This window comes from Diplotaxodon limnothrissa, linkage group LG7 (genome assembly GCF_057381915.1).
Source record: "Diplotaxodon limnothrissa isolate DT_005_m linkage group LG7, D_limnothrissa_male_GT1.1, whole genome shotgun sequence".
Lineage (NCBI taxonomy): Eukaryota > Metazoa > Chordata > Actinopteri > Cichliformes > Cichlidae > Diplotaxodon > Diplotaxodon limnothrissa.
This window is the reverse complement of record NC_140602.1, coordinates 34389827-34417230: the sequence shown is the minus strand read 5'-3', so window position 1 is coordinate 34417230 and position 27404 is coordinate 34389827. Positions and strand designations below refer to the sequence as shown.

The 27404-nt window shown below is 40.1% G+C and overlaps 1 protein-coding gene across 1 annotated transcript; it reads left to right on the top strand.

Moving 5' to 3' along the window:
* The first annotated feature begins 3535 nt into the window (after window positions 1-3535).
* sh3bp2 (SH3-domain binding protein 2) lies at window positions 3536-22487 on the top strand. Its single transcript, XM_085357967.1, has 13 exons — window positions 3536-3784; window positions 17224-17363; window positions 17477-17579; window positions 18454-18571; window positions 18780-18847; window positions 19293-19378; window positions 19474-19551; window positions 19656-20328; window positions 20515-20623; window positions 21196-21251; window positions 21527-21602; window positions 21956-22015; window positions 22124-22487. Exons 1-13 carry the CDS (start codon window positions 3681-3683, stop codon window positions 22250-22252), a joined length of 1800 nt encoding a protein of 599 aa, XP_085214093.1. The 5' UTR covers window positions 3536-3680; the 3' UTR covers window positions 22253-22487.
* The last annotated feature ends 4917 nt before the right edge of the window (window positions 22488-27404 follow it).

Genomic DNA, 27404 nt, shown 5'->3' with positions numbered 1-27404 from the left:
TTGCTCTGGGGCTTCTCACTTTGACATCGTGCTAACAAGCTGCTTGCTACGTGTTCGATTTGCAACTGATGCAGCTGCTATGATGGGCAGATATGGCCATGATACATGTAAGGAGCATCCTAACCTAATCACAAAGTGCAACCTGATACATTCACTTGCAGGACACTTTATTAGGTATACCAAAGTAGTACAGGGTTGGAGTTCCCTTTGCTGGAAGCGTTCCTCAGAAAGTTTGATCCATACTGACATGATAGCGTCAGACACAGTTACTGCAGATTTGTCGGCTGCACATCAATAATGCAAATCTCCTGTGCCAGTGTGAATTGCAGTGGGTAACAAATACACTAACATGCTTCAGAGTACACAGGCTCATGTTTGGTCCTGAATCAACACCCAACAAACCTCACCCAAGTGATATGACACACTCTAGTGGGTTTTTATTTTCTCACATTTTTGTATTCAGATATATTACAGAACAACTCACTGAACCCTTGATTGAGCCCAGCCTAATATACTTGTAAGTGACTTGTGGCAGCTTGAAGTAATGACAGAAAAGGGGACAGAAGAGGAGGGAAAGCTGATAGTGGAAACACAAATGCTAATACAAAACTAGGAAATGTACAACTGATACGAGACGTAAAGGAAAAATGTTTAAAGAGAAACTGATACAGGGCTAGTCATTTTTTAGAGGAATGACTTAAATAGTTCAGTTCTTTTTGCAATATGAACTCACTTCCAAGTAGTGTACAGGAGGAGTATGGTGGTTTTAGACATCATGGTGCTTCCTGTGTGTTCACGGTAGTATGTTGGGGGGGAAAAAGAAGTCAGAGAGCTGTCGTCTGGTGAGGTTTGTGGATTTAAAAAGAGGTGAACTTTCCAGACTTCTGTAGCCTACGATATAAAAGTTATTTTAGTGAACTAAAATACAAGGCTCAACCCAGCCTTGTAAAAAAATAAAGAAAATTCAAACTAAACTAAAATATAGACTATTGTTTTTATGTTAGTCTTTAAAATTTGTGAACACAATAAGCACGAGAACGTATTGAGGAAGCAAAGTGAGACTGAGAAAGTCTGGGTTTAGGATAGAGATGCCTGCTCTAGTTTTAAGCTTCAAACTAAAAGTTAGGGCTGGATCAACTGACCCTGAACCACCCTGTAGCTTCAGTGCTACAAGCTCCGGCTGCTCGGGGGACTTCCCATGATGCACTGAGCCTTTTTCCTCCAAAGATATCTTTTCTCACTCTCACCAGTATTTTGTGTTTCACTGTCAGTTTCTCTGTGCTTCTCTTTCCGCTCATCTTTTCCCTCACTTCCCAGTCGGTTGTAGCGCATTGGCTTCTAGTGGCAATCTCGTCCCCACCATCACCAAGTTTTTGCTGATGTACTCTAAGCCATGTCTGATTGACTGGTTTATTGTCTCTGTATAATATTTTGGGGTCTAGATCAGGGATGTCAGACTCATTTTGCAGTGCAATTGCAACACTATGGATATATACTCAACAGTAAATAGAAAAAACGATCTGTCAGCACGACTCTTGGAGAAATACCTGTGTAAAATAAAGAAATAGTTCTGGTAGCTTGTTGCCCAGTCTAAGAGACCCTGTGCACGAGAAAATGCTAACTTCCTGGTTTGAGACCGGATGTGGGGTTGTACATTTCCGGTAGCTTTACTTTGCGGTCAATCGCTACTGCGAACATATACTCCAAAATCATGTCCAAAACTCGAAAACGGAAAGATCGCGTTAAGTTACAAAGAGCAGAAAGTGGGAACACTCGCCACTGTTGTGTCATAAAAAATCTAATGATCAATTTTGACGTCTAAAGAGTTTAGATCGATCAGTTGTTTACATCACTCAACACAAGCAGAACTGCATCACTGCAGCAGAAGACACATCGTCCACATTCAGAAGCACATCTCTGTATAGTGACTGGTCTTATGATTTAAACAGGCAAATGTTCAGCATTCAAACTACAGGTGAAGAATAGTCAAACCAGATGTTTCCCCCATTATGTCGAGATCAGCTAGTCAAGTACACACCTACACAGCATGTTAACAAACCGTGAAAAAAGCCACACAAAAAATGAATGATTGCTGGTAAGGGTTTCTATACATTAGTATTTACGAAGGGTATGTTGTGACTTACCTTAAAAATTACAGCGGTCCTTCGCTATAACGCGGTTCACCTTTCACCTCGCTGTTTCACGGATTTTTTAGTGCAAGTTTGCATGCTTATTTTTTTTTTACGTCACATTGTGTCCTGCATCCTGATCGCTGCAGACGATCTCCTCCGTGACGTCTCTCCTGTACTGTACAGAATCGCTGCATCGATCGCTAGCAGTGTGACTCTGAAGTGCAGTACTGTATGTCCACGAAATGTTTTGCTTCGTCAAAAAATAAAATTGGCTACTTGATTTCACCTATCGCTGGTTATTTCTAGAACATAACACCTGCGATAAACGAGGGACAGCTGAGAAATATAACATTTGAATCTCTTTTCTCTTTTGCTCTGAGGCGCGGGGGAAAAATATCGACAAGTCGATGAACATCATTTACAGACATATTGGGTAAATGCCCAAGACATCTATAGAAATGCAAATCGCCGCTTGATTCATTCATTTGCTTAACTTGTTTTGGAGCGTAAACAGGGCGCGAATAGGACACCGGAAACAAAGCTCCCCACAGGAGTTTCCGCATTGGAAGTAGCATATGCTAACGTGCACACAGTCAATTCACAGAGAATAACCTTTTTGTTGTTGTTGACCCGTATTTTTAAAGATCAAAATTTATGCCCTCCTTCACTTTTTAAAAAAACGTCTATTAGACTGGATTCCAGTCTCTGTCGGCCCAATATTAGTCCCCTGGGCCTTGTGTTTGCCACAGCTATTCTACATCATTAAAACTGAGTTGAAAGACATTATCAGTGACAAATTTATGCACTGCAACACTCATAGAACACTCGTTCTTCAAGCTTTCTGCCTAAGCTTATCTGTTTTATTTAGGCCTTCTTAGTCTTTTATAAAGTGCCCACAGGTCGGTTTTAAGAGTCAAAAGGAAGTTAGGGTCTCTTAGAATTACTACACACTAGAAAGTATCACCTGTAACCTCACAGAGGAACGGCTCTGTTTCAGTGTGTGTTTTCAGATGCATTTGTGTGTCTGCGTCCATGTGCTTGACCTCTGAATTGTTCCAGTCCTGTGCGACGGAAAGTCCCCAGGCTTCTTTCACAGGAGCTGGGTGTCCAAGTGTGTGAGCTATGTGTTTGCAGAAGTGTGGGCTACAAGCGGCAGCCTATCGCATGCTGTCTTTGAGGAAGCAGGAAGGAACATGCTGAAAGCAGTCAGCCAATGAAGTGCCAGAGCTAAAGGAGGAGCCCCCCTCAGGAAACGCTTGGTGGAGTATCAGGGGTTCAGATCATCAACAGACTTCCTAATCGACACAGCTGATTGTTCTCTCTGCTCATCTATCCATTTCTTTCATTATTTTTTGTTTTTTCTTTCTTCGTTAACACCTTTCTCCAGTTCCATTCATCTGCATTCTGTTTTCATGCTTCCACCCATAACAACTCTTATGATTTTGAATCTGACTCGATTCTTTCTACTTTGAGTCCATTCAACCGTATATCCGTCTCTCCACGTGGGTTGAAAATTATGGTGGTATATTATCCTGTACTGCCGCTGTCATGTCCGCCGACATGTCTGCTCCTTCGGTAAAGAAGAAGAAGTCGTTTGCACGGAGCTCCAAACCAAGCACCAGGATGTGTATTCGGGAACAAAGGGACATCATGTAAGTTCAGACATTATCCTCACTGCTGGGTCTGACACAGCTTTTCTGGTATCTTTATTTTTTCACTGAACACGTCCTCACCAGCCTGAGTTTGGTGATCAGCTCTGAGACTCGTTTGAGGTAGTGACTATCTCATTAGTTGGTTTTTGTGTTTATCAAGTGGCAGATATCTGGTATTTAGTGGTTCTTTTGAATGATCTTGAGTATCATCGGTGGTCTCAGGTGTGCAAAACCACGCAAGTAAGAGTGAGGTTTGTACCATCTTTACTGGCTGCTGTTTGATCTGGTTGTCACAATAATCTAACTAATGGAATTTGAACTTGCGTTCTCTGCTGTCTGAAATGTGTAAACAGCAAATTTAAGATTTCCTAAGTGAAGTGCAACATTTCAGACTAAAGTACTGAGAAAAGTTAAAATCTTGTTTAGAAGTCGGAAAGTCAAAAGCGAACATCTACATTTTTCACACTGCATTTGAAACAGATGAATTTTACAACTTTTCAATAAAACGGACATTAACTTGGCTTATTTCGAGCGATATTTATGAGGGAGTGAAAGTAGTACATATTGCACTTTTAGCACTCCTTGTCCCCGTGCAGTCAAAAAAAAAACCAGCATGGCAAGAGTATCAAGTAAATACTGGACAAACAAGATGTTTTAATTAATAAATAAAACAATCAGGAATAAAAAAATTAGCACTGATGTAATATTTTTTCCAGTAAAGCAAAAAGAAAAGATGTGAGAGAGCGTATGTTTGCACTCAGGAGCAGTGAGACTAGATATGATGTAACCAAGTTACAAAATACCATGACAGTACACGGCACATTAGGTCATGTCTTATTTTAGAACGCGCTGAGCTTTAGTAGGTATATTTCACAAGGTGAATGACAGACTTTACCCACTGAAGCTGTGGATACGTGTCCAGGATGTAAACAGCAAGAAAAAAAAAACACTTCCAAGTTCCAAAAAACTGAGTCACATTTTTGACAGATAGATGCTAATTCAAGATGAAAGGTCCACAGTGAGTGGCATTATTTGAAGAGTGATATATTAATGTATGAAAGCATTTTACCTGCTTCTCTGTTAGTAAGTTTTGTAAGGAGATTGGGGAGAGCAAGTTCTTCATTTTCATAATTTCACTTCTTGGAGACCTGAGCAGTTATTTTTGCATCTGAGATGTCTAGAGGTTGAACATTGCAAAACAAGCAAAAAATGCAGTCATCTGTTTTTGGTGTTTTAAAATTCACAAAACCTCAAAAACACATGTTTTTTGATGCACCTGGTTATGGCAATAGTGAGACAGGTGTGTCACTCTCAACTTAGCATTTTTAACATGCAACCTGGGTGCATTTTTCTCAAAAGGGAGGTTTCTCCTGAGGCTAGCTGAGTAGTTTTTTTTGTGAAAGTAACCATCCTGACTAAAACTACAACCTCAGGACACGGACATCTGCGCCCACCATATCTCCAGCCTTCTAACACGAGCTTCGCAGGAAATGAAACTGTTCTCGCTCTGCGGCCGCCATAGCTGTGGCTCCAACGCCAAAGGAAACTTTATTCGTAACAGGGGGGACATAGGAACATTTGACAAACCAACATTATCGTAAAACTATAAGAAACAAAAAGCAGTTCAGTACCCCACAGCTGAAGTTAACTACAATGTACACAAGTACACAACGTTTCCAAAACACATGTTCTCATTCAGGACAGACAGAAAGCATCTGTGAGACCAACAGAAATGATTTTGAAGGGAACGTGTTTTAATTTAAGGTTACCAGCAGAGCTTGATTTGGTTTCCAAACACAGGTGGTGGTGCAAAAAAACAAAAAAATAATCTGTGCTATAATAAGTATAACTTGCTTCAGTGCTCTATCGGGATTAGGAATTCAAGATTTGCGACTCTTTGTCGACATTATGCAAGCATAATGACATTAAGACAAAACTTCCTCTTAAATAACTTAACTTAAATAACCAATAAATATCCTAACATAATTAGAAATCCAAGATGCAATATATATTATTAATGTATTAAGATAAGATAAGATAAGATAAGATAAGATAACCTTTATTAGTCCCACACGTGGGAAATTTGTTTTGTCACAGCAGGAAGTGGACAGTGCAAAAGTTATGAGGCAAAAATTAGAATACAATAAGAATAAATACAGTACACAACTGTACAGAATAGAATAAAATAAAATACTATATACAGTAGAATAAAATAAAATAAATATACAATAAGATAAAAATAGAATACAAATACAAATACTATACACAACTGAGTAAAAATACAACGATGACAGAAAGGATTATTGCATGTATGAGAGGCACTCATTCAAAAGGAGAGATCGATATTAAACCTTTTGTTCGCAAAGGTTAAAACTTCACCAAAATTCCAGTATAAGATGATTAAGAATTATTATGAACTGTGAATTATCCCATATGGAAAAGAAATAGTAAAAACATATATGATTTACTCATGAAAGTGGCCACTTTCATGAGTAAATCATATATAAATCATATAAGGCTTACATGATTTACTCATGAAAGTGGCCACTTTCTCATTACTTTCATATATTTTTTTAGTAAGTATACAAAACATACAAGTTTCATTATATAATTTTTCAAGGGATCTTATATCTGTTTTCACTCTTGTATGCTTTTCATACAAGTTTCATACAAGACAGATACAAACTTTATAAGATTTATATATATCTTTTCCATATGGGATGCAAAGCTACTTTAATAGAGTCCAAGAGTATGAAAACAGAGCTAGAAATGGTGGTATCGTTATCATAAAATTTAGTATATAACAAAAATACAACATAGACAGTTGGGAATACTTTGTCGAGAGAGGACTGATTTACATAACATTATGCAGGAGCAACCAGTAACAGGGCTGAGCTACTGTAAAAGTTCTCAGTCATAACAAACACAAGTCATCAGTTATAAATCACACCTAGTGTGTTTGTGAGACTGTAAACTGTAAGAGAATGCATAAGAGATGAAGAGAAACAGGAGGGTGCAGACACACAGAGGTGAGGCTGAAAGCACGTAGGTGTGAGGCTTTAAAATGAAACTTTCATGCCAACTTTCTTCAAAAACCAAAGTCAAAGCAGGAATGTTGTTGTTGCACACTGAGGGGACAGAGGAAGAACGAAGCATGCAAAGTGTAATGTAAGTACTTGTATTTCCTGAGTATTTGCATCCAAAAAATAGCCTGAATTCGTTACAAAAACTGGGCTAGCTGTAATCTATTGCTTTCACCTCTAAAAACAGGCGATCGATACTTTGCCAATGGCCCATGTTTGCTTTTAAAAAAGAATTTTATACGGTAAATTAAACCAAGTCTGTTAGCTTTGGTGATTTGATTCCTCAGAGAAAAATCCACTTTATTTGTCAGTGGAGATAAGCTTCCATGACGGTCATCAGCTGGGACCTCGGTATTTCCTCAGCAAGGTTTGCGTTAGAAAGAGAGAGAACGAGGAGACATTTACGGGAAATGAGTTCTCATTTTTCGACCCCTGCGTTGTGGGGGGAGGGTGGGCATGCAGTCAGACGGCAGAATCTCAATCCTATCTCTCTTCCTTCCTTTCATCCGGTGTACCTTTCTCTTCACCGCTTTTTCTCTTTCTTGCTAAATTACAGTTTGTAATTTGTTACAAACGGCTACTGTAGGATTTTTACACTTTGAATCTTTCCAACTGAAGACTTAGACTGTGTGTTTGTGTGCATCAGTCAGAGAGGAATCCTTCCTGCAGCCGTTACAGAAGTGTGACGATGGTGTAGTTCCTGTTGAGTGGCACTGCCATATTTGGACACAGGAAGGAGTGATGCAGGTAGAGAAAGAGGACCTGCTTTTTACTATTTCAGCTTTCTATGAGCCCATCGCTGCAGGTGTGTGTGTGGAGAGCAAAAGACTTGTTTCTGTTTCTCTTCTGCTTTTCCAATTTTCCGTGTTAATAAAAAACCAAACAGTCCTACACACCGGTGGTCACTTGTTCTCTGAATTCATTTTACATTAAAAACCGAGGAGATGATACTGGAAAGGCCAGACATTTCCACAAGCTACAGTGCCAAAATTATACACAAAGTATTGCTTTTTGAAAGCTAAAGCTGTTCTAATTCTCAAACATATAAATCCAACTAGTTTTAATGTTTAACCTGCAGGTACAGGTCTCACACTATAGAGCACTGTAGAGTTTTTTTTTAGCAACTTCTTGACAGTGGTTGTGCAGCAACTCCATCGAATGCTCTTGCTGTTGGTGTCCGATTGAAAGCAGTTGTGCCAACCACTTTTGATCACAAGGTGATTGCACAGATCATCAACCGGCAACCTGTCTCCAAATGATCGTTTTTTCACTGACTGCACTGAAAACACTCATCTGCCAAGCGTCTCTTTGCAGTAGAGTAGGACTAGACTCTATTGGCTGCCAGCTGGTTGTATTCTGGTTCTGGTCTTGCAGTTAAATTGCCATTCTGCAGCAACAAGGTCACTATTTTTGGAGGAATTTCTGAATATCTGTTTAAAATCCTGGACTCTGAATGTAGTTAGTTAATTTGAATTTCTGTGTATGGAGATATGCAACAAATATGCGCTTTTCTCCAATTCATGAGTATTAATTGTTATGTTGTCACAAGCAGACTGTATGTAGTTGCTAACTTGACCCCATTCACTTCTAAACTGATAGCTGACTCAGTCTTATTGCTATTTTATTACCATGTTGAGACAACAAAGTCACTTTGTGTGGGGCTGGTTGAAGACCCAGCCCATCTCTTTAAATCAACCATTGCAAAATATCATTGCACACTTTTGCAATAATTTTGACTGTACCCAATCTACAGCAGCTCTTTCCCCTGTTAACACTAGTAGACATATCAGCTGAACAGCTAAAGATCTTAATGACTGGTTCTTTAATCCATTTTTAACTTCTTTCAACTGTACATACATTGGCTAACTTAATGATTGTAGTTTTTTCTTAAAATAAAAGCTTTAAAAAAAAAAAGAAAAAAGAAAAAGGCCCCTAGAATCGGTGGTTGCTCAGCATCTGGGCCATAAACCTGATGAAAGATCACACATGTCAAAAAGAAGAAACCCATCTTTTATTGAAGTTACAGATATATCCAGATTAAGGCTGGTTAGGGCTATTTCCTGGAAGTAACACATGATGGTGTTTATAAAAAGTATTCTCAACTCTAAGAAGGTATCCGTGGGAAAAAGCAGCAAGCAAATTTATAAGATCTGTGCCGTTAACACTTTAGCTGTGTTAATCATTATCACCTGGACAGCTTCACAGAAGTGAGTAAAAGAACACTGATGACTTGAGGTAAACCCAAAGTTTCTATTCATGTGTTCACACCTGCAAAAAGTGAAGCTGAACTAATGGAGGAACCATTGTGGTCGGTCATAGGGGAGGTGCAGTTCACTGCAGACATCAAACACAGCACAATGACACCGTTTCCTGGATGGGACAATCTGCATTGGCTGCAGCTGTGTCAGCGGTTACCTGTGACCTTTGAGTCAGCCTGAGGTTGTGAGCAGTGAGGGTCTTCGTTATCTGGTCTAAGCACGAAGCACGCACTTTGCGTGGACATTGGTTAGCGGCGTGCTTTTTTTGTTGTAGACACCTGACAGCTGCCGAGATCTGTGACACGTAGACAGTGATGGACTTGTGTATGCGTCTGTGCACATCTTAGTTTGATCTGTGGTCTGTGAATAAAATGATAGCTCACAACAAAAGAACGCAACAGGAAAAACCACACAAGCCTCTCCTCTAGTTGATTTTTGGTTTTTATAGCAGTTGTGTGTGCAGCTCACAAATCCAACTCCTATATTGCTATAAATCGGGGGATTTAGCTGCATTCTTTCCAAAGACCAGCAGGGGGTGACTCCTCTGGTTGTGTAAACAATTGTGGTTGTATAGAAGTCTATGAGAGAACGACAATTTTTCTCATCTGATCTATGACTGTCAACTCCTGATAGGTTTACGGCTTCTGTAGAGAATTAAATTTCTAATGTATTACTATATCATGCGGCATTTTGAAATATGGTCACCATTACAGTCAAACAGATAATAAACAGGATATAATTACTCATATGATACTGATATGTTGCTACTATCTGCATGTGCAGTGTATCTAGGAATGGCTTTTTTCGATATCTTTATATAACAAGCCTTGCAACACATCAGAAATGTGATTATGATTTTCAATCAAGTTAAACTACTGATTAAAGTCCCACAAGATTAACATTGCGCATTACATTCGTGGAACTTAGAGGTGTTTCTGTAATGGCTAGGGTCCGGTGTACAAAAACATACAGAAACCCAATGAAAACATTAGAGAGGGGAAGTATTCCTTCTCAGGTTTAATTTAAGGCTTTTCACATCCATGCTGGTGGATGAACGAGGCTTTTCAATCATGGAGTACTTTTGGCAGTAAAGGTTTTCTTCCCCTGAGCTGTGCCTTAAAGGTCCCATAATATGAGGATAAGTTAGGTTGAGCACAGAAAGCTTCTTCAATAAAAAGATCATGTTAAAGTCTCTGCATTTGTTTTAATTTATATTGTATCACTATAAGTTACAACTTTAACCCATTTAATTTGAAATCTAATGTCATCCAGTGGAACATACTGTGCTGTATTCTGTTAATTAGAAAGAGTTTGCTTGTATTCCTTTGCAACAGCACTGTTCTATGAGCTCACACAAACAGTTCCTAGGACTTGAATCATCGGGGGATTTCCATTCGAAAACTGAACTAGTTTCAATTTCAATTTGAAAATGAACAGTCAGCCTGCTAACATGAGTCCACACATTACACCATGCAGCCTATAGTGTCTTCATGCCCTCTTCTGAGTTTCTTCAGCTTGCTGGAGAGCGTATCTGAGATGAGGACACGTTGTGTACGACTTGAATCGTTGGCCCGGCATTTCGTTGTCTTTGTCTTTTTCCTGCAGTAGTTTTTTCACAGTCATCTTCTCGGGAAGACAAATTTAGATGCTACGTGAATGATAGCTGGATTCTATTTACTTTTGTCACGATGTCTGCTGATTTCTACTCTTGATTAATTTGCAGGCATTGAACTAAACTTTAACTTCCATCTCAGGTGAAGAGCAAATAGGCACTGGCACACAGTTTAAATGTGGAAGATAATTTTAAACTACCGCTCGGGGCAGACATTGTGTTTGTGTCCAGAGAGGAAATGTGTTTGAATGTGTCTGGTATGTGGGCTGTGAGTCTCTTCCTGAGAAACAGCAGTTCTCTGATTAGCATCTCTTCAGGAACTTTAAAAAAGCAGTAGCTGAGGTGAGCGGGTTTGAAGCTAAATCACACTGCCTTTTTTTTGTTCTTTCAGGATGAACCCACGGCAAGCCCGATTGTATTTGGCAGAAGTTTTTTTTTTTTTTTATGGGGTTTTTTCTGGTCACCAAATTTTGGTCATTAAATAAGTCATGCAAGAACCACATGATGGGAGAAGCAAATGTGATATCAGCATCCAGAAAGCCTGTCAGCGTGCTGATGGGGAAACTTTGTGTTTCATTGTTTTACTTGTTAGGAAGTGATCTAATGCGACACTACTAGGGGAAATTCTTTTTTATTTATTTGGACAGGATTTCCTTTCCATGCCGTCTCTGCTCTGCTATATTTAAAGAATGTCTTCATTTGGATGATATTAAATATGATTTTTGAGAGCAAAGTTGAATTATTAGGCTAAGTTGAAGCAACCAAGTCAAGATGTGCTGATGTGGGCCACATTTGGGCCAAATATTCAGTGCTACCTGTGGGATTGTTTGGCTAACTGTGTGCAAACTATGCTACAGTGATGATTGAGTAACTTAGGTAACTTAAGTTTAGGTATCATACGAGGCTTATGGATGTTTGGATGCATGTATGTTTTGGTTTCTTTTTTAAATACAGTTTGACGGCCATGCAGATTATGAGAGTTGAACAAAAGACACAACAAAACATGAGTTCAAGGAGAGAACTGCAGAAGAAACCAGTGGGGGTTTGGAGGGTTCGCTAATTCCCACAAATTCCCACTACTACTTTTGACTCTGATCTTTCTCCAGTGGAAAAAGAATTAACACATTTCCCAGAAAACATAAAGGTGTTGAGTACGCAGTCACATTGCCATCGTGCTGTTTCTGTCGTGAAGATGAGGACTTCATGAAATCCGTATCGGATGATAAGCGGCAGCTGACCTCACTCGGGCTGAGATGAGATGAAGTGCAGAATGTCTGGCGTGCCTGTTCGTTTGTGTCTGTGCTGAGGTCTGTATCAGATAGTTATCAGTAAACATGACATGGGCCCAGGCGAAAAACGAACCACGAGATAGCTTTGGTATGTCCTTTTGAAGTCCCCCACACACACACAGATATGAAGGAGGGCAGACTGAGGTCATAAACAGGCTGAAGTTTCACCCTGTGATGTGTTTGAGGCCTGCATGTGTTATCAGCTAACAGGTTTAACTCCTTCCATCTGTCCGTGCAAATACATTTTGTTCTAGTTCTCAAAGTAGGCTACTTTGGTTGAATTATGACCAGGGTGTGGTGATGTGGAGCGGATCTGCCAGAGCGGGGGAGCTGCTGCAAGTCCTGGCAGACTTTGCCCTAACCACAGCTTCTTCAGTCTAAACTGTTGCAATATTTCTATTCCTCATCTTCATTATCAAGCAATATTGTTTAATTATGTTCGATCATATTCTCACCATTCAGAATATTCAGAGCAGAATAAATACATTTCCTCTAAATCTCTTTGGTATATAAGAGACTGAGGCTGATTTTAAATGATTCAGTTACCTGGTCACTAAAACATCTAACAGAGGAGGAGCTCTTATGCACACCCTAAATGGTGCTACAGATTAGAGCAAATAGTTCACTACATGAGCTGGCATGCTAATCGCTAGCATGTGTGACATATGTAAACATGCTAGCTGTGGTTAGTTGATTCTGACACGACCTACTTCTGTTTTTGTGCTCGCTATTTTGAGTGCAGTCAAACTAACAAGTGTAAGTGCATACAATATCCTATGATAAACCATGCTGTTGTGTTAGTGTTACCCAACACTTGCTAGTTGGCTAACAGCAGGTTAGCCAACTATCAAACAGTATGCTTGAATCAACAGTATGCTTCAAACAATGTCTTGGAAACCACATTGTCATTGGTTGAGTCAAAGGGGCCCAGAATCAGAATCAGAAACTTTATTGTCATTGTCATGAGAACAACGAAATTAAGAATGGTCCCCGATCATTGCATCATCCCTAGCAATATCAAAATATAAATAAAACAATAAAATTCAATAAATAAAATAGATAGAATACTTAAAATACTAATAAGATATAACAGTAAAACATTCACATACATTCCCACACACATGCTTCAGACCGTGCATAGATTAACACAAGAGTGGCGTGATGGACATTTTTTTGTAGTATTCAGATGTGTTATTGCAGTTGGATAACAGCTGTGTTTGAGTCTATTAGTCCTTGCTCTGATTGCCCTGTACCGTCTGCCTGAGGGCAACAGTTCGAACAGGGAGTGGCCAGGATGTGAGGTGTCTTTTATGATGTTTTGGGCCTTTTTAAAACAGTGGGCGTTGTGTAGAACTTCCAGTGTGGGGAGAGGGCAGCCAGTGATCTTTTGGGCGGTGTTAATGATCCCTTGGAGTGCTTTCCTCTGAGCCCCTGTGCAGCTAGTGTACCAGATGCATATGCAGTAAGTTAGAACACTCTCAATGGTGGCTCTGTAGAAGGACACCAGCAGTCTCTGTGTGATGTTATTCCTCCTGAGAATTCTCAGGAAGTACAGTCTCTGTTGGGCCTTTTTCAGCAGCTCGGAGGTGTTCACACTCCAGGAAAGGTTCTCCTCTATATTGACTCCCAGGAAGCGGAAGCTTGCCACCCTTTCTACACAGTCCCCATTTATGAATAGTGGTTGGATCTCTGCCTTTTTCCTTCTGAAGTCTATTATGAGTTCTTTGGTTTTTGAAGTGTTGAGGAGGAGGTTATTGGCCTTACACCATGACGTCAGCTGCTCCACCTCGTCTCTGTACGTAGACTCGTCTCCCTTGGAAATGAGCCCCACCACTGTGGTGTCATCTGCAAATTTCACAAAGATGTTGCTGTGGTGGCGAGGAGTGCAGTCGTGTGTGTAGAGAGAGTAGAGCAGTGGACTGAGCACACAGCCCTGGGGTGAGCCAGTGCTGAGACTCAGGGCTGAGGATGTGTGATGGCCAACTCTGACTCTCTGTCTACGGCCCGAGAGGAAGCTATTGATCCACATGCAGGTGCTGTATGGAAGCCCCAGGTCTTGTAGCTTGGCCACCAGTTTGTGTGGAAGGATGGTGTTAAAAGCTGAGCAGTAATCCACGAAGAGCATCCGCACATAGCTACCATGCTCTTCCAGGTGAGTTAATGCAGCATGGAGTGCTGTGGCTACAGCGTCTTCCGTGGATCGGTTTGCTCTGTAGGCAAACTGGTGTGGATCCAGGCTGCGGGGCAGGGCTGCTGTGATGTGTCTGCGGACCAGCTTCTCAAAGCATTTCATTACCACTGGGGTGAGTGCCACCGGTCTGTAGTCATTCAGGCCGGTGATGTGGGGCTTCTTAGGCAAGGGGACTATGGTGGAGGACTTCAGGCAGAGTGGGACAGTCGCCTGTGCGAGGGATTTGTTGAAAATCCTGGTGAAGATCCCAGCCAGCTGTCCTGCACAATCCCTCAATATTCGACCTGGCACACCATCAGGACCCGCCGCCTTCCTCGGGTTAACAGCCTGCAGCATGCGCCTCACCTCGTGCTCTTCCAGGGTGAGGGTGGTGCTGCTATGGGTGGCGTGTTGCTGCTGTGGCTCCAATACCTCCGGTACCCTGGTCTCAAAGCGGGCAAAGAAGATATTCAGCTCCTCTGCCAGCTCCAGGTCACCGTCCGCAGCTCCAAGATTGATCTTATAGTTGGTTAGGTGCTGGATGCCTTGCCACACCTGCCGGCTGGTATTACTCTTCAAATGGTCCTCGATCCTCCTCCTATAGTCCCCCTTTGCCTCTCTGATGCCTCTCTTCAGGTTGGATCGGGCTGTGGTGTAGTAATCCCTGTTGCCAGACCTGAACGCAATGTTCCTCTCCTTCAGCAGCTGCCTGACCTCCCGGGTCATCCAGGGCTTTTGGTTGGGATAAGCCCGGATCCGTTTGACTGCTGTAACAGTGTCTATGCAGTGTTTTATATAGCAGAGGACACCGTCTGTGAACATTTCCAAGTCCTGATGTTCAAAGATATCCCAGTTAGCCCACGTTCCTGCAACAGTTTATTTTTTTCTAAAAACAGACCTTCAGAAATAAGCAGAGCTTTAAGTCGCTCTTTTTTTATTTTTTATCTCCTGCATGTAATTAAATTTTACTCTAAAGTGTGGGGTGTTTATCCTCATTCATTCATCATCGCCTCACCTAGTTTATTTGAAATACTCTGAAGTCTAAAGCATAACACAAAAACTGACTTTGGCATGAGTCATTTTCAAGGTGTCTTGTTTTTTTAAAGCAGCCCTGCCAGGATCTGCGCTTCAACATCAGTAAATGAATGCATGCCCATTTAATTCTCAAGGTCTTTTTATCTCAGGGAAAGGGGGTGGATTTTGGCACCAACTAAATCCTCCTAAATACTTCATTCCTTGACTTCTTTCCAACTCAGGCTAGCAGATGCTGGTGATAAACTGCAAGTTATACATAAACACTTTAGGTCATGAAGTAATGTTTATTTTCACTACCCCCACCCCCCTGTCTCTTTCTATCACACCCACATTTTTATTTTTTTTTTCACATTACACCTTGAAGACTCAAAAAAGGACACAGGATGTTATGCATTTCCTGTGTGAACTAAATATGTGCCTTTGCCCATGCAAAAATTCAAGGTTCCTGTTACGTAGGTCCACCACCTTAGTCTGAGTGTCTTTATGAGTGAGACAGATAGATATCAGCAGAGGCCGTCAGAGAGAGCTGCAGCAAAAAGCAGAAAATAAGACAGACTTAAAAATTGGATGGCTAAATCGCCCTCAGTTTGGATTTGATGGGACAGTAAATGCCACAGAGGAAAGAAACAAAAGGTTTCTTGTTTCTATTATGGATATCCTGCCAGCTTTAGCTTCTACTATGTTAGCCTCCACAGTCAGCATACTGAGGAAGAACGCTGCCATTCAGATCTTCACCAAGAAGCTCAACAGGAGGTAGGCAACACCTGCATCAGGTGTAAGAGCAGGAATTTGCAGAAGAAAAGTTTTTGAAATTGACGAAAAGATGTTTCATTCTTTTAGTGATCTTTGTCCAGCTGTGGTGAGCTACCCAAGCCAGGCAGCATTTCCTGAGCAGCACAGTGGACACAGCATGGCTATAACTCTCCATCTGCTAGTCCACTGGCATGTGTCCCATTAGCAGTATAGAGTTTCATAGCACATGATATGTTATCTTAGTTAATCCTTCATTTCTGACAGTGTCACAATTTGTTTGTCTTTAGTTTGTGACTTTTGATTCACAACTAATGATTAGAGATTCCTATTCACACCAGACTAGTAGCCGAGCATTACTCATGTTACTATGGAATTTGACTGAGTAATAAATGTAATTTATTTTAGATTAACAGAAATGGAGTGAAATAGTCATTTTGTTTTACTCACTCCCTGTCATGACTGCTTATCGGGCAGTCATTAACTAACCGATTTTTAATTCTACAAAATAAATGCTGTTTTTTTTATTGATGATATAAATCATGAAATAATTAATATTTAATAGCTGTTGAGAAATGGTTCTGCTCAGGACTAGTTATTTGGTTTAGGTGTTTCCAGGACGGCTAATCTTTGGGCAAGATACTGAACCCCGAGTTTCCCCTGCTGCCTGCATAAATGTTGGAAAGCACTTAGGCTTGGATAAAAGCTCAGTATGAATGTGTGACTGTGTGAATGAGACTTGTAGTAGAAGCTGCTTTGAGTGCACAGCTGAGTAGAGAGGTGTTTTATGAGTACTAATCTGTTCATCACTTTATAATTCCACTTCTATGAGCGTTCACAGCCCAAAAACAGGCTTCGCCGTTGGATGTTTTGAGTGGCCGGTCTTAAGTCTGAGGTGGTCTTATCGCCATCTCTGCTCCAAATATGTTTCAGGGTATATGGGAGAACAAATAAGTCATGTTTTTGTTTTGTTACGAACTGCTGAGTGCCTTCTAGTTTTCTGTGTGAGAGCTGATGTAGCTCAGAACGTCCTCAAGCTAAAGGGGATAGGAAGCAGGTTTGCTAGCAGAGAGGATGTGGTCCTGCCTCTGTGCTGCCTCCTTGAAGCTACTTGGTTTTTGTTTGTTAGCTTATTTATGCTGGCGTTCATTTCCTTATTCATTTCTGCGATCTTGTGCGACTAGAGAGATTACAGTTTCACCTGACTGACAGAAAAATATTCTGTCCTTTGCTCTGCCGTAGAACCATGTCATCTCCAGAGATGTGCTGGCCGGTGCCAATGCGAGCCATTGGGGCTCAGAACCTCCTCACCATGCCAGGAGGGGTAGCCACTGCAGGATACCTCCACAAGAAGGGAGGCAGCCAATTCAGCCTAATGAAATGTGAGTTGAAAGGCAGACATGAAAGAGCAATATCCACTTACATTCTCATCACTGATACAGCACCTTTTACACCACCATGAAAACATTCTTAATACATATTGCTTGCCTTACAGGGCCACTGAGGTACATCATCATCCACAAGGGCTGCGTGTACTACTTTAAGAGCAGTACCTCTGCTGCACCACAGGGGGCGTTTTCTCTCAATGGCTACAACAGGTCAGTAGAAGACATTTTCCTACATAAATAAACATACTTGTGTGCTTATTCGGGGCTTTATTATTCTGGGTCTCAGCTCCAGCGACGCTCACATCCCACCGGTTTAATTTAAGCTTTATTACAGCATGACATCTATGTAAATGGTAATTGTAGATAATAAGGTTTAATGCAGGAAAAGGTTAAGTACTTGCTTTAAAAATGGGCCTTCAGTACCGAGTACACCTGAAGCTCCAGGAATGTTAGACCTGAGCTCAAGGGTATATAAAGGAGTGTTCTTAAAACTGAAAAGAACAAATATATGTAGATAGCTGGCCAGGCTGCCATCAAGAGAGAGGGAGAGGGAGGGAGTGTTTACAGTAGGCAGCTGTCAGGGCACCTGAAAAAGTCCCCAGGAAGCAACACTTAGCAGATAACAGCTGCCTCACAAAAAGTGTGGCAAACATCCCCATCAAAACATCGCCGTATTTAGATTCCCTCATGTTTGCTGCTTTGTGACATTTGATTGATGAAGGGATGGTGAAGAAGCTCAGGATGTTTCTTCAGGGCTTCCCCACAGAGAGTGATTGCCATCTTGTTGCATTTCCTAGTCTATACAGTATGTGTGAATGGGGCTTTAAGGAGGGAAGAAGGTTGTCTGATCCCAGCCTCAATCAATGCCAGTGATTCAGCAATAATTCAGACTAAAATTATTTACAACAAACTCCTTGATCTCTTTCATACTTATGTATATTACATCCAAATAAGGTTGTATTATATCAATTACAGGGGGCTCATTAGCAGCACCCAGGTGTTCTTTGTTGCTGTTATTGCACATTTCCCATGACATCAAATAATGTGGAGCACTAATATATCTTACATTTGTCCTCTTCTTCAGAGTGATGAGAGCAGCAGAGGAGACAACATCGAGCAATGTTTTTCCTTTCAAGATCGTCCACTTCAGTAAGAAACACAGGACGTGGTTCTTCTCAGCAGCCAGTGAGGATGAGAGGAGGGTAAGAGTACAAAAATTTGACCTCCCTGCCAAGCGATTTATTGAGAACTTAGCATAACTTTAGAGCCTGAGAAGAATTTTTAGTCTTTGCCTTTGTCTCAACTATGGTATTATTTCAGTCTTTATGCTAAAATTGTTTGGGGTTTGTTTTAATTTAAATGCTGCAGTTTCACATTGTCACGTGTTGTATTTTGCTTGATGTCTTACAGAAATGGATGCGATACCTTCGGAAAGAAATAGACCACTATAACGACAGGAAAGAGTCCCACCTACCAAGGTAACCTCAGCGAACTCGGTCATATTTCACCACTCTATAAAAATATAGATTATACATGCATTGTTGTAAGAAAACTACAGACATGGGACAAATAAAGTACTTAGTGCTGTGAAAACCCAAGTACAGCCTTACTGCTTCCATAGGAATTAAGAGGTAATAGCAGCCAGGTGTGGTCAATTAAATGCACAGTTAGCCAATCATCAGCAAGTGTGACCACCTCTATAAAAGCTGAAAGAAAAAAAATAATGGAAAAACGTGTCTAAAAATAATTTTATACCATTTATGCTTCATTAGTCATCTACGTTTTTCAGTGGGACCTTTTCTACCTAATTTAGATTTTTCTTGCTCGCGTACTTTCATTGAAATCTCAGTGAGCCTGCAGTCAATAAAATCCATTTTTTGGCATATTATTTGTTAATTATGTCTCCATCTTTGTTTGTGACAGTGACTCAGATTCAGATGCAGACAGTTTCTATGGCACAATCGAGAGGCCGATGGATGTGAAACATCTTGTTGATACCACCGAAATTAGTAAGACAGCAATAATGAATATCCATGGATAAGATAAAAGCTTATATGGCATTTGTGCATTAATAAATTGTTGCACCTCTTCTTTCTATGTGAAGATTACAGTGATGACGATGATGATGACGATGAGGAGGACTATCTGAAGCCAGACAGTGAATGTTCGCCAACATCTTCAGGTGACCACCTCATATTCTTTCCCTGTACTTATGGCTCCTTAACACAAAGATCTTTACCTGAAACAGGAAGCAATACTGACTCTCTCTATTCATTACCTCGTCAGGTCGACCCACAGGTCCACCGCCCTCTTACCCTCCTCCACCTGTGCCAGTGACATTCCCCCACCATCAAGACTCCAGTCCAGGCCAAAAAAGCCTCCACCCTCCCATCCCATTACAACTGAAAGCCCCTACCTCTCCGCTCCACAGGAAACCTTCACCTTGTCCACCCTCTCCGTGCATAAAGAAGGAGTCTACCAAAGGCCCACCCCCACCTTTACCTTTTGCCCCTCACTTACAGAATCCTTTTCCTTCCACACCTCCACCTATTCCTCCCAATGCAAAGAAACCAGGCAGGTCAACCTCCGTGGGAGTAACAGCAAATGACAAAAGAGACTGGAGGCCTACGCCGTCTGTTTCAGTCCAGTCACCAGCTACTTTGCCCATCTGTGAAAAACTAGACAGGCTAATCCTAAATGGCCCCTGTCCCCCTCACTCTGGCGGGAGCCAGTCACTAGAAAACAGCTACCGCCGTAATAAGCCGAACATGCCGGTTCCACCATGCCCAAACACAAATGTATCTCTCAATCTAATGTCCTCCAGTCACCCTTCACACTCCCCGCTACCTAAACCTGGACTACTCAATAAGCCATCTATACCCAAACCTCCTTTACCTTTAGTAGGAGTCAAGCCATCAACGGCTCCACCCAGGCCCAAGTCGCCAGGAACACCGTTTCAGTAAGTCTGACTTAAACAGTGAAATTCAGGTTGATTTTTATGATCAAAAAATTAATTGAAAGGAAAACATCCACAATCATTCTAAAGCTGTCTTACTGACACTGTTTTGTTGGTTCCTGTATAAAATAGGTATGTAAAGACAACATAAAAGTTTCCCTGCATCACTAAGGCATGTTTTTTCACCAGAAGAACATCTCCAGAGGGCCAGAGCTTCCGTTCCATCAACGACGAAACTGCAGATTTCAGGAGGAAACGAGACTCGACCGCGTACGACTCTGACGAAGACTATGAGAATGTAAGAGAGACTGAAATGATGTGTCAGCTGATAAAAATGCTAAATTACTGTGGAAATACATGCTGCTTTAGATAACCGCTTGTATCATCATGACTGAGCCCAGGGAAATCCCTTTTGTTTTAAAAGTCATTTTATCTGGGCTGCATATTAGTCTTTATGAACTGCCTTCAAAATTCACTAAAGCAAACGAAAAAGAAACACAAATCACAGCATCAGCTGATTCTGAGGTGCTCAGGTGGGAGGAAGTCATAATCCAATCATAATAATCTCATTTTCTGCTAAAACAACACTATTTTATGCCAATTTTTCAAATCATGAAGTTGAAGCAATTCAATTTTTATTAAACACTGAAACAAGATATTGAAATTTGAGCCATGCTTTGTTACAGGCAGTGCCAGGCCGACATGCTTATGATCTAAATTGTAGTATCTTTATGTGACCTGTGTAGTTATTATAACACACAATTTTGTTCTTTATGTTTCACTGCTGTATATCTGAGCAGAGATCTCAGCCTCGTGAGAGCCTAGTATCAGTAATGAATTGAGTTTAATCAGTTGTTTCTGTATCTGCAGGTCCAGCTGCCAGACTCTGTGTTCATTGATTCGAATGAAACCAGCTTCGTAGAAAAGTACGTATCTCACCTTTAGTTTTTACATTTAGCTGGAAGCTGAAACGGTTCTTCAGTAAACTAAGCAGTGCTGCTTTTTGTTTTTTCTGCCCTGTAGTGGCAAAACAGTGCATTTCTTTCTGCGTGTGTTTTTCTTTCTATGAGCCTCACTTCAGTTTTAACTGAACTACTACTACTTATTTAAGTGCTAAATTTAAAGTGACTTTTAACATGGGGCAGTTGCTTTATGTTTTCCTCTGATAACTCATAACTGGTGATCATTTTTCTGTTTGTAGGTTATTCAAAGAGAGTCCAACTCCTCCACAAGATGGACTGTACGCCATCAGAAAATCAGGAACCAAAACAACAAAGGTAAAAATAAATTTTAAAAAAATAGTTTCCAGTACAGCATAATGGAAATTTGTGTTACTGATAGATACTTAACATTAAGTAACTCTGAAGCTCTGAAAGCTAATGATTATGATTGCCATATATGAAATATCTTTTGTCATTCTGGGCTGAAAAATCTATCTCGCTGCTGTAAAAGGTTTAATAATAATTGTAAACAGTAACAGTCAATATGATCTAATCAATAAATGTGTCCATTTTCTGAATACTTCATTTTTATTTTTTACAGTTTGTGGGTAGACAGTATTATTTTAATAATAATAGAAGAGCTTCTGATATTTAGGCCTAAATAAAATCATTTTTGGTGTGTTATCCAGGTGCTGGTGGTGTGGGACATCAGTATAGGCAAAGCCAGAAACTACAGACTGTTTGAAGAGGTAAGAAACCTGCTGTTGTATTTTAGCTGTATGGTATAAGTGCCTATTATGTTTTGTAAGTAAGTTACAGGTCAGACTAATAAAGCTTCCTGTTGGGTGTTTTGGCAGGGTGACTGTATATTTCTGGAAGCTGATTTGACCTTCCCCAATCTGTCTACACTGATCGAACACTACCACTACCGACCTCTTCCTCACCACGGCTCACTGTGTCTCCAGAAGCCCTACACAAAGACGTGAGCACTTTCACAGGCGGCTTACTGAACTGTAACTGAAACCAGAGGACACCAAAGCAGCTGAAATCAGTGCAGAAGACTGTGCACTGGACTGCACCTTAAACATGGAGAAAACTATACAAACTAGACTCTCACCTTGACAAATCTACACTCAGTGAGATATTTCCATCATGGAAAACTTTCTAAAAAAAAATCTACCAAACTCTCTAAGGGATCAAGCATCTGTAAAAGGAAATCAGAAATCTGCTGCAAATTCCTGATGTTTCATGTAAAGTGAGCAATGGTTGTGATGTGTTTTGGCCACAAAGGGGCGCTGTGACACCAAATGCTAGCATTAAAAAACATTGATGTTTCTGCGTTGGCCTAGCAATGGTCTAACAAACTGCCTAGATTGTCCTCTCCCTCATGCCCTGTGACAGCTGGGATAGGCTCCAGCACTCCAGCGCATAGATAAAGGGAAATGGATGGATGGTTTACAAGTTTTGAAAATGATATAAAGTATAGCTTTAATATTGAGCTTAAATGGATGAGAGCAAGAAGAACTTTAATGATGCCAGCACAGAAGTTGAATAGTATTAAAAAAGTAATTCAGATAATTATTACATATAATTAATTAAGTTTAATTTTACAAATACATTCTTATGATTCTCAGTGACCATCTGTGCTCCTCATACCAACCAGAACACATCATCAGATATACATATTAGTATCGATCTCATAAGGATTAACATAATTTAATTTGTGAGACTAAAAACGATGATGATGGAAACAATTCTTCAGATTTAAATGATATTCAGTCGTTCTTAAAGTTGGTCCAAAAGTAAACATTCAGTTCCTTTAATGCTGATAACTTGATTGGTTTGAATAGATTTCTGACTACCTGGAGGTACTGAGGTGTAAACGTGGATACTGGGATAGGCTTGCTGTCCTTTATCTTCAAAAAGACTCCCATCTGTCCACTTTGTCCCAAATGTGTCGTCCCAACCAGATGCAGCTAACTGATGCTCAAATGTCAAAATCATAGCAAACTATCAGCTTCATCTTTGTGCCATTTGCAGGCAAACTTTTTCCTCTGGGTGCAACGTCCAAAACTAGTGGCTGCGATGTATGCTTATCCGTGAGAACTGAATTAACATTAGAAAAAGTAGAAATGTTTTCTTGTTTCTTCTTTCAGAAATGAAAAACGACATACGACACTGTCGATAAAAAAAAACTCATTTATTTACAAAAACAAACTGATGTAATTGACTTTTTTGTGTATTTGTGTGTTCTGTTTGTACAGCACTATAAAATGTTCCTTTATATTTATATGTAAATGTTATTATAATTTGTAAAAAAAAAAGTGTATCTAAACTGTAAATATTCTGTTTTTTTACTTAAATATATTATTAGAGATTATTATAAAAGAAAACTTGGAGTGTCTCGTTCATAACACACAGCAACAGTGGTTAGATCCTGAATACATCACTAGTAGTTTATCCAGCTGTTCTCAAATACACTCACTTGCTTTATTAACTGAACTGTCTGATTCTCCCATTCTATCACATGCCAAAGGTGCTCTACTGATCTGAGATCTGGTGACTGGGGAGGTCAACCTTATATACTGGAACACTCCCAGTACATCAGCAGTTTCTCATTTTCTCAAACCACTCAGCCATGTCACATTTAAAGTGACTTAAATCTCCTCTCTTCCCCATCCTGATGCTCGGTGTGAACTTCAGCAGGTTGTCTTCCATTGGCTTGTTGCCATGTAATTGGCTTGAATTTATCTGTTTAGATCATATAGTTGCTTCAGGAAGCATTCAGACCCCTTTGTTAAGACTTTATATCAACGGTGTGAAAGTCACTAGGTACAGCCCAATTTGATTGTTAGTCAGTATGAACCGTTGCCTAATAACCTTTAAAAAGATACTGCCAAATCGTCCCCGTTTGTTTCACTGTAAAGATGTTTAACTACATACAAATCCCTGAGATGTCTTAAGAAAGTGAAGTGCAGTTTCGACAATATGTCTCATGTCTCTATGTTATACTGAAATGTTTCGTTAATCTAAAGCAGTGGTTCCCAAAGTGTGGCCTGGGGGCCCCTAGTGGACTACAAAAGTACTGCAGGTGGGCCTCAATAATAACAGCAATTCATTTATTTATATATAGAGAAAAAAGTGAATTAAAATGGTAACTGGGGTTGGTTAGTTTTTGATATTTGTCATTTGTCTGGCCTAAATTTACTGCTCTGTATTGAGGTTTTTGTCTCAGTGACAGGTGGGTCACACATTGGCCTTAACACTTTGCATATGACTGGGTAGCAACTGGATAACCAACAAACTGTGATCTTTATGGCTTTTAAATAAAGTTTTCAAGCACTCTTGACTTTGGGAAAGGATCTAAAGAAACCTGCCAGCACAGCTATTTGGGCTTACATTTGACAATATTGTAAAATTGACCAAAATAAATAAATAAATAGTTTTTCTGGACAGTTTTTACATTCTCCAAAGCAATCAGACAGGGTGGATTGAGCCATGGTTCCTGCATCCAGGCCTTATGTTTGACACCCCTGCCTTACATGGATAAAACAAGTATTTCTTATCTACACTGTAGATAAAAAATACTAAACTTTCAAACAGAACTGTTTGAAAGTTTAATAAAAAGCCAAAACTTAGATCTGTCATTCACAAAAGTACGCACATTCTTTGGGCAGCACATATAGCTTTTGGTCATCCTGACCACGTGAAGGTCTCACACATGTGGATTCAGGCAGTTTTTTTCATCCCTTTTCACAGATCCTTTCAAGCTCTATTAGATTGAATGGGAAGCCTCTTTGAACTGCTGTCTTCAGGCCTCACCACAGATATAAAATGAGGTGTAAGGCTGGGCTTTCGCTGGATTTTTCAAGGGCAAGGAGTGACTTGTCCTGGCTGTGTGCTTTGGTTTGTTTTCCTGAGATGTGAATCAGTCTTTACATACTGTATATACATATATGAATATGCATTCAGATTTTATTTGAATGCAGTCTCTTTTTTCTCATATATTCTCATTTTATTAATCACGATAACCTTTATAAACTGTTAACAAACTGTTTTTTCTGTTTCCGTTACATGTGGTAATCATTTGGGTTTAGTGGGGAAGCATCTATCAGCTGGTACATCTCTTTTTTAATTACAAATTTCTTGTGAGATCCCCAATTAACTGACAAAAACACTGGAAAAACTCTCCTTAGAGAATCACCTTCTGTCTCTTCACACACCTATCACAAGTTTGTCATCTTCAGTGTAGCTGCATTTCCCTTTATGTGAGGTACTTTTCATCGTATACCACAAAACCTTGTGCAGCTTGTGACTATATGATGACTTGCAGATTTCCACCTTGGGTTTAGCACAGGCAACAACAAAAAAAACCCTGACATATTAATCTGCAGGTGACCCACGATGACAGCCTTTCTTTACAGCCATTCAGCAAATGCTACAAGCAAAGAAAAGTGAATACACAAATTCACATAAATTCTCAGAACAATAAAAGAGCACTTCATTAAAGATTAAAGAAAAATCAGAGCAATTTAGCTCACAGGTGATGAGGGCAGGCTAGATAATCACAGAGGACGGAAACAAAATCTCAAAGTAAAACCAAATTCAGGCACATGAAAAAAGTAATCTTTCAACAACAGCAACAAAAAACCCAAAAGGCAAACATCAACACTAAACGAGTTGATAAGAAAGATAATGTTTATTCCTTTTATTTAAATGACTTCTGGATACAACCCAGGTAGAGAAGATCTTCTTTTGACATTCTTCCATGCAGCGCTGTGTACACTGCCAAACACAGTGACACAGCGTTCCTTTGGCTTCTTTGCGTTAAGCTCATACGTTTGGTATATTTTTATTATATGGCACGAGTTACAAATGTTACACGATACACATTAACCAGTTATATTGTGTTAATCTGAGGCTTGTATTCACTTTCTGAGCCTGCACACCCCTCTGATTTCCTATCCTTTGTCGAGATTTTCAGTTTCCAGATCTTTGGTTTATATATTTAGCTTATAGTGATGAGATCAGTCATTACGGTGTGCCATTAGATCACAGCACAAACTCCCTTTCTCTTCTCTACCTCTTTCTCGGAAGGCTTGGTAGAGAAAATCTAAATCCTAAAGAGAGTCTGCAGCTTTTTGCTTTCTCACAGAGATAAAGACGTTCCCCCTTTGGTAACAAACATCTTCAGAAACCTGGCCCAGATCTGACCATGATTAAATATCTGCTTTCAGCCAGTGGTGAGCTCTCACAGCTTCCTGGGGAGATGAGGATAAAGCTATTTGGTCTGAGGAAGCACTGATATCTGTAGGCTGTGTGTATCGCTCTGGTTAAGAAATGCAATTTCTCTGCTGGATTTGAACAAACAGAACAGGGTCATATTTTTTACATGATGAGATTAAAATGTAAAAAATAAAAGCCTCCTGGGCTCGGGTTTGAAAAAGTGTGTGAAGCTGCCTAACTTTTTTTTTTTAATTTCTTCTGTGTAACCAAAGCTGTTCTGTCACTTCACATTTCTCTTTGTGCTCCTGCTTTAACTCGCACTCCAGGAAAGCAGACATATCCAAAAAAGGCAAAAAAGCGACATAATCCAGAAAAATTCTAAGACTGAAACTGATGTACTAACGTTTTTAGATGTTAATTTATCAATAAAATGACTTAAATGAAAAAATCCAGTCATTTACTGTATAGATTCAGGTTTGGCAGTTAATTTTGCCGTGGGAAAACATGAGTATATTGTATTAAATCACAAAAACAGTTGCCCCTTTATATTGTAGGGCAAAAACCCTAAAACAAAAGAGGGAAAACTCCAAAAATAAAAGGTAAAAAATTTTGCGTAAGCACTTGGTGACAGTGGGAAGGAAAAACACAATTTAAACAGGAAGAAACCTCTAGCAGAACCAGGCTCTGAAAGGATATGAGTTGAAGTCAGATATCTCTTTGTAGCTGCCATGTTGCTCAAGGAGTCTATATAAAATTCCTAATTTCTTTCCTGCTTTTTAATGCTCAAATGAAATAAATGACAAACTAAGTAACAGGGACTGATGCCCCACATGTGAGCAGTTTAGCCATAATTTGTCTTATGATCAAATTTGACAGCCTTCATCACTACCCTGCTAACACACCAGAAACAGT

What these genes read in the sequence shown, in the direction of transcription:
- sh3bp2 (XM_085357967.1), top strand. Translation starts at nt 3,681, where the DNA reads ATGTCCGCCGACATGTCTGCTCCTTCGGTAAAGAAGAAGAAGTCGTTT. An exon ending in AAAGAGTCCCACCTACCAAG is followed by an intron (nt 18,848 to 19,292) that starts GTAACCTCAGCG and finishes TGTTTGTGACAG; the next exon opens with TGACTCAGATTCAGATGCAG. An exon ending in CTGACGAAGACTATGAGAAT is followed by an intron (nt 20,624 to 21,195) that starts GTAAGAGAGACT and finishes CTGTATCTGCAG; the next exon opens with GTCCAGCTGCCAGACTCTGT.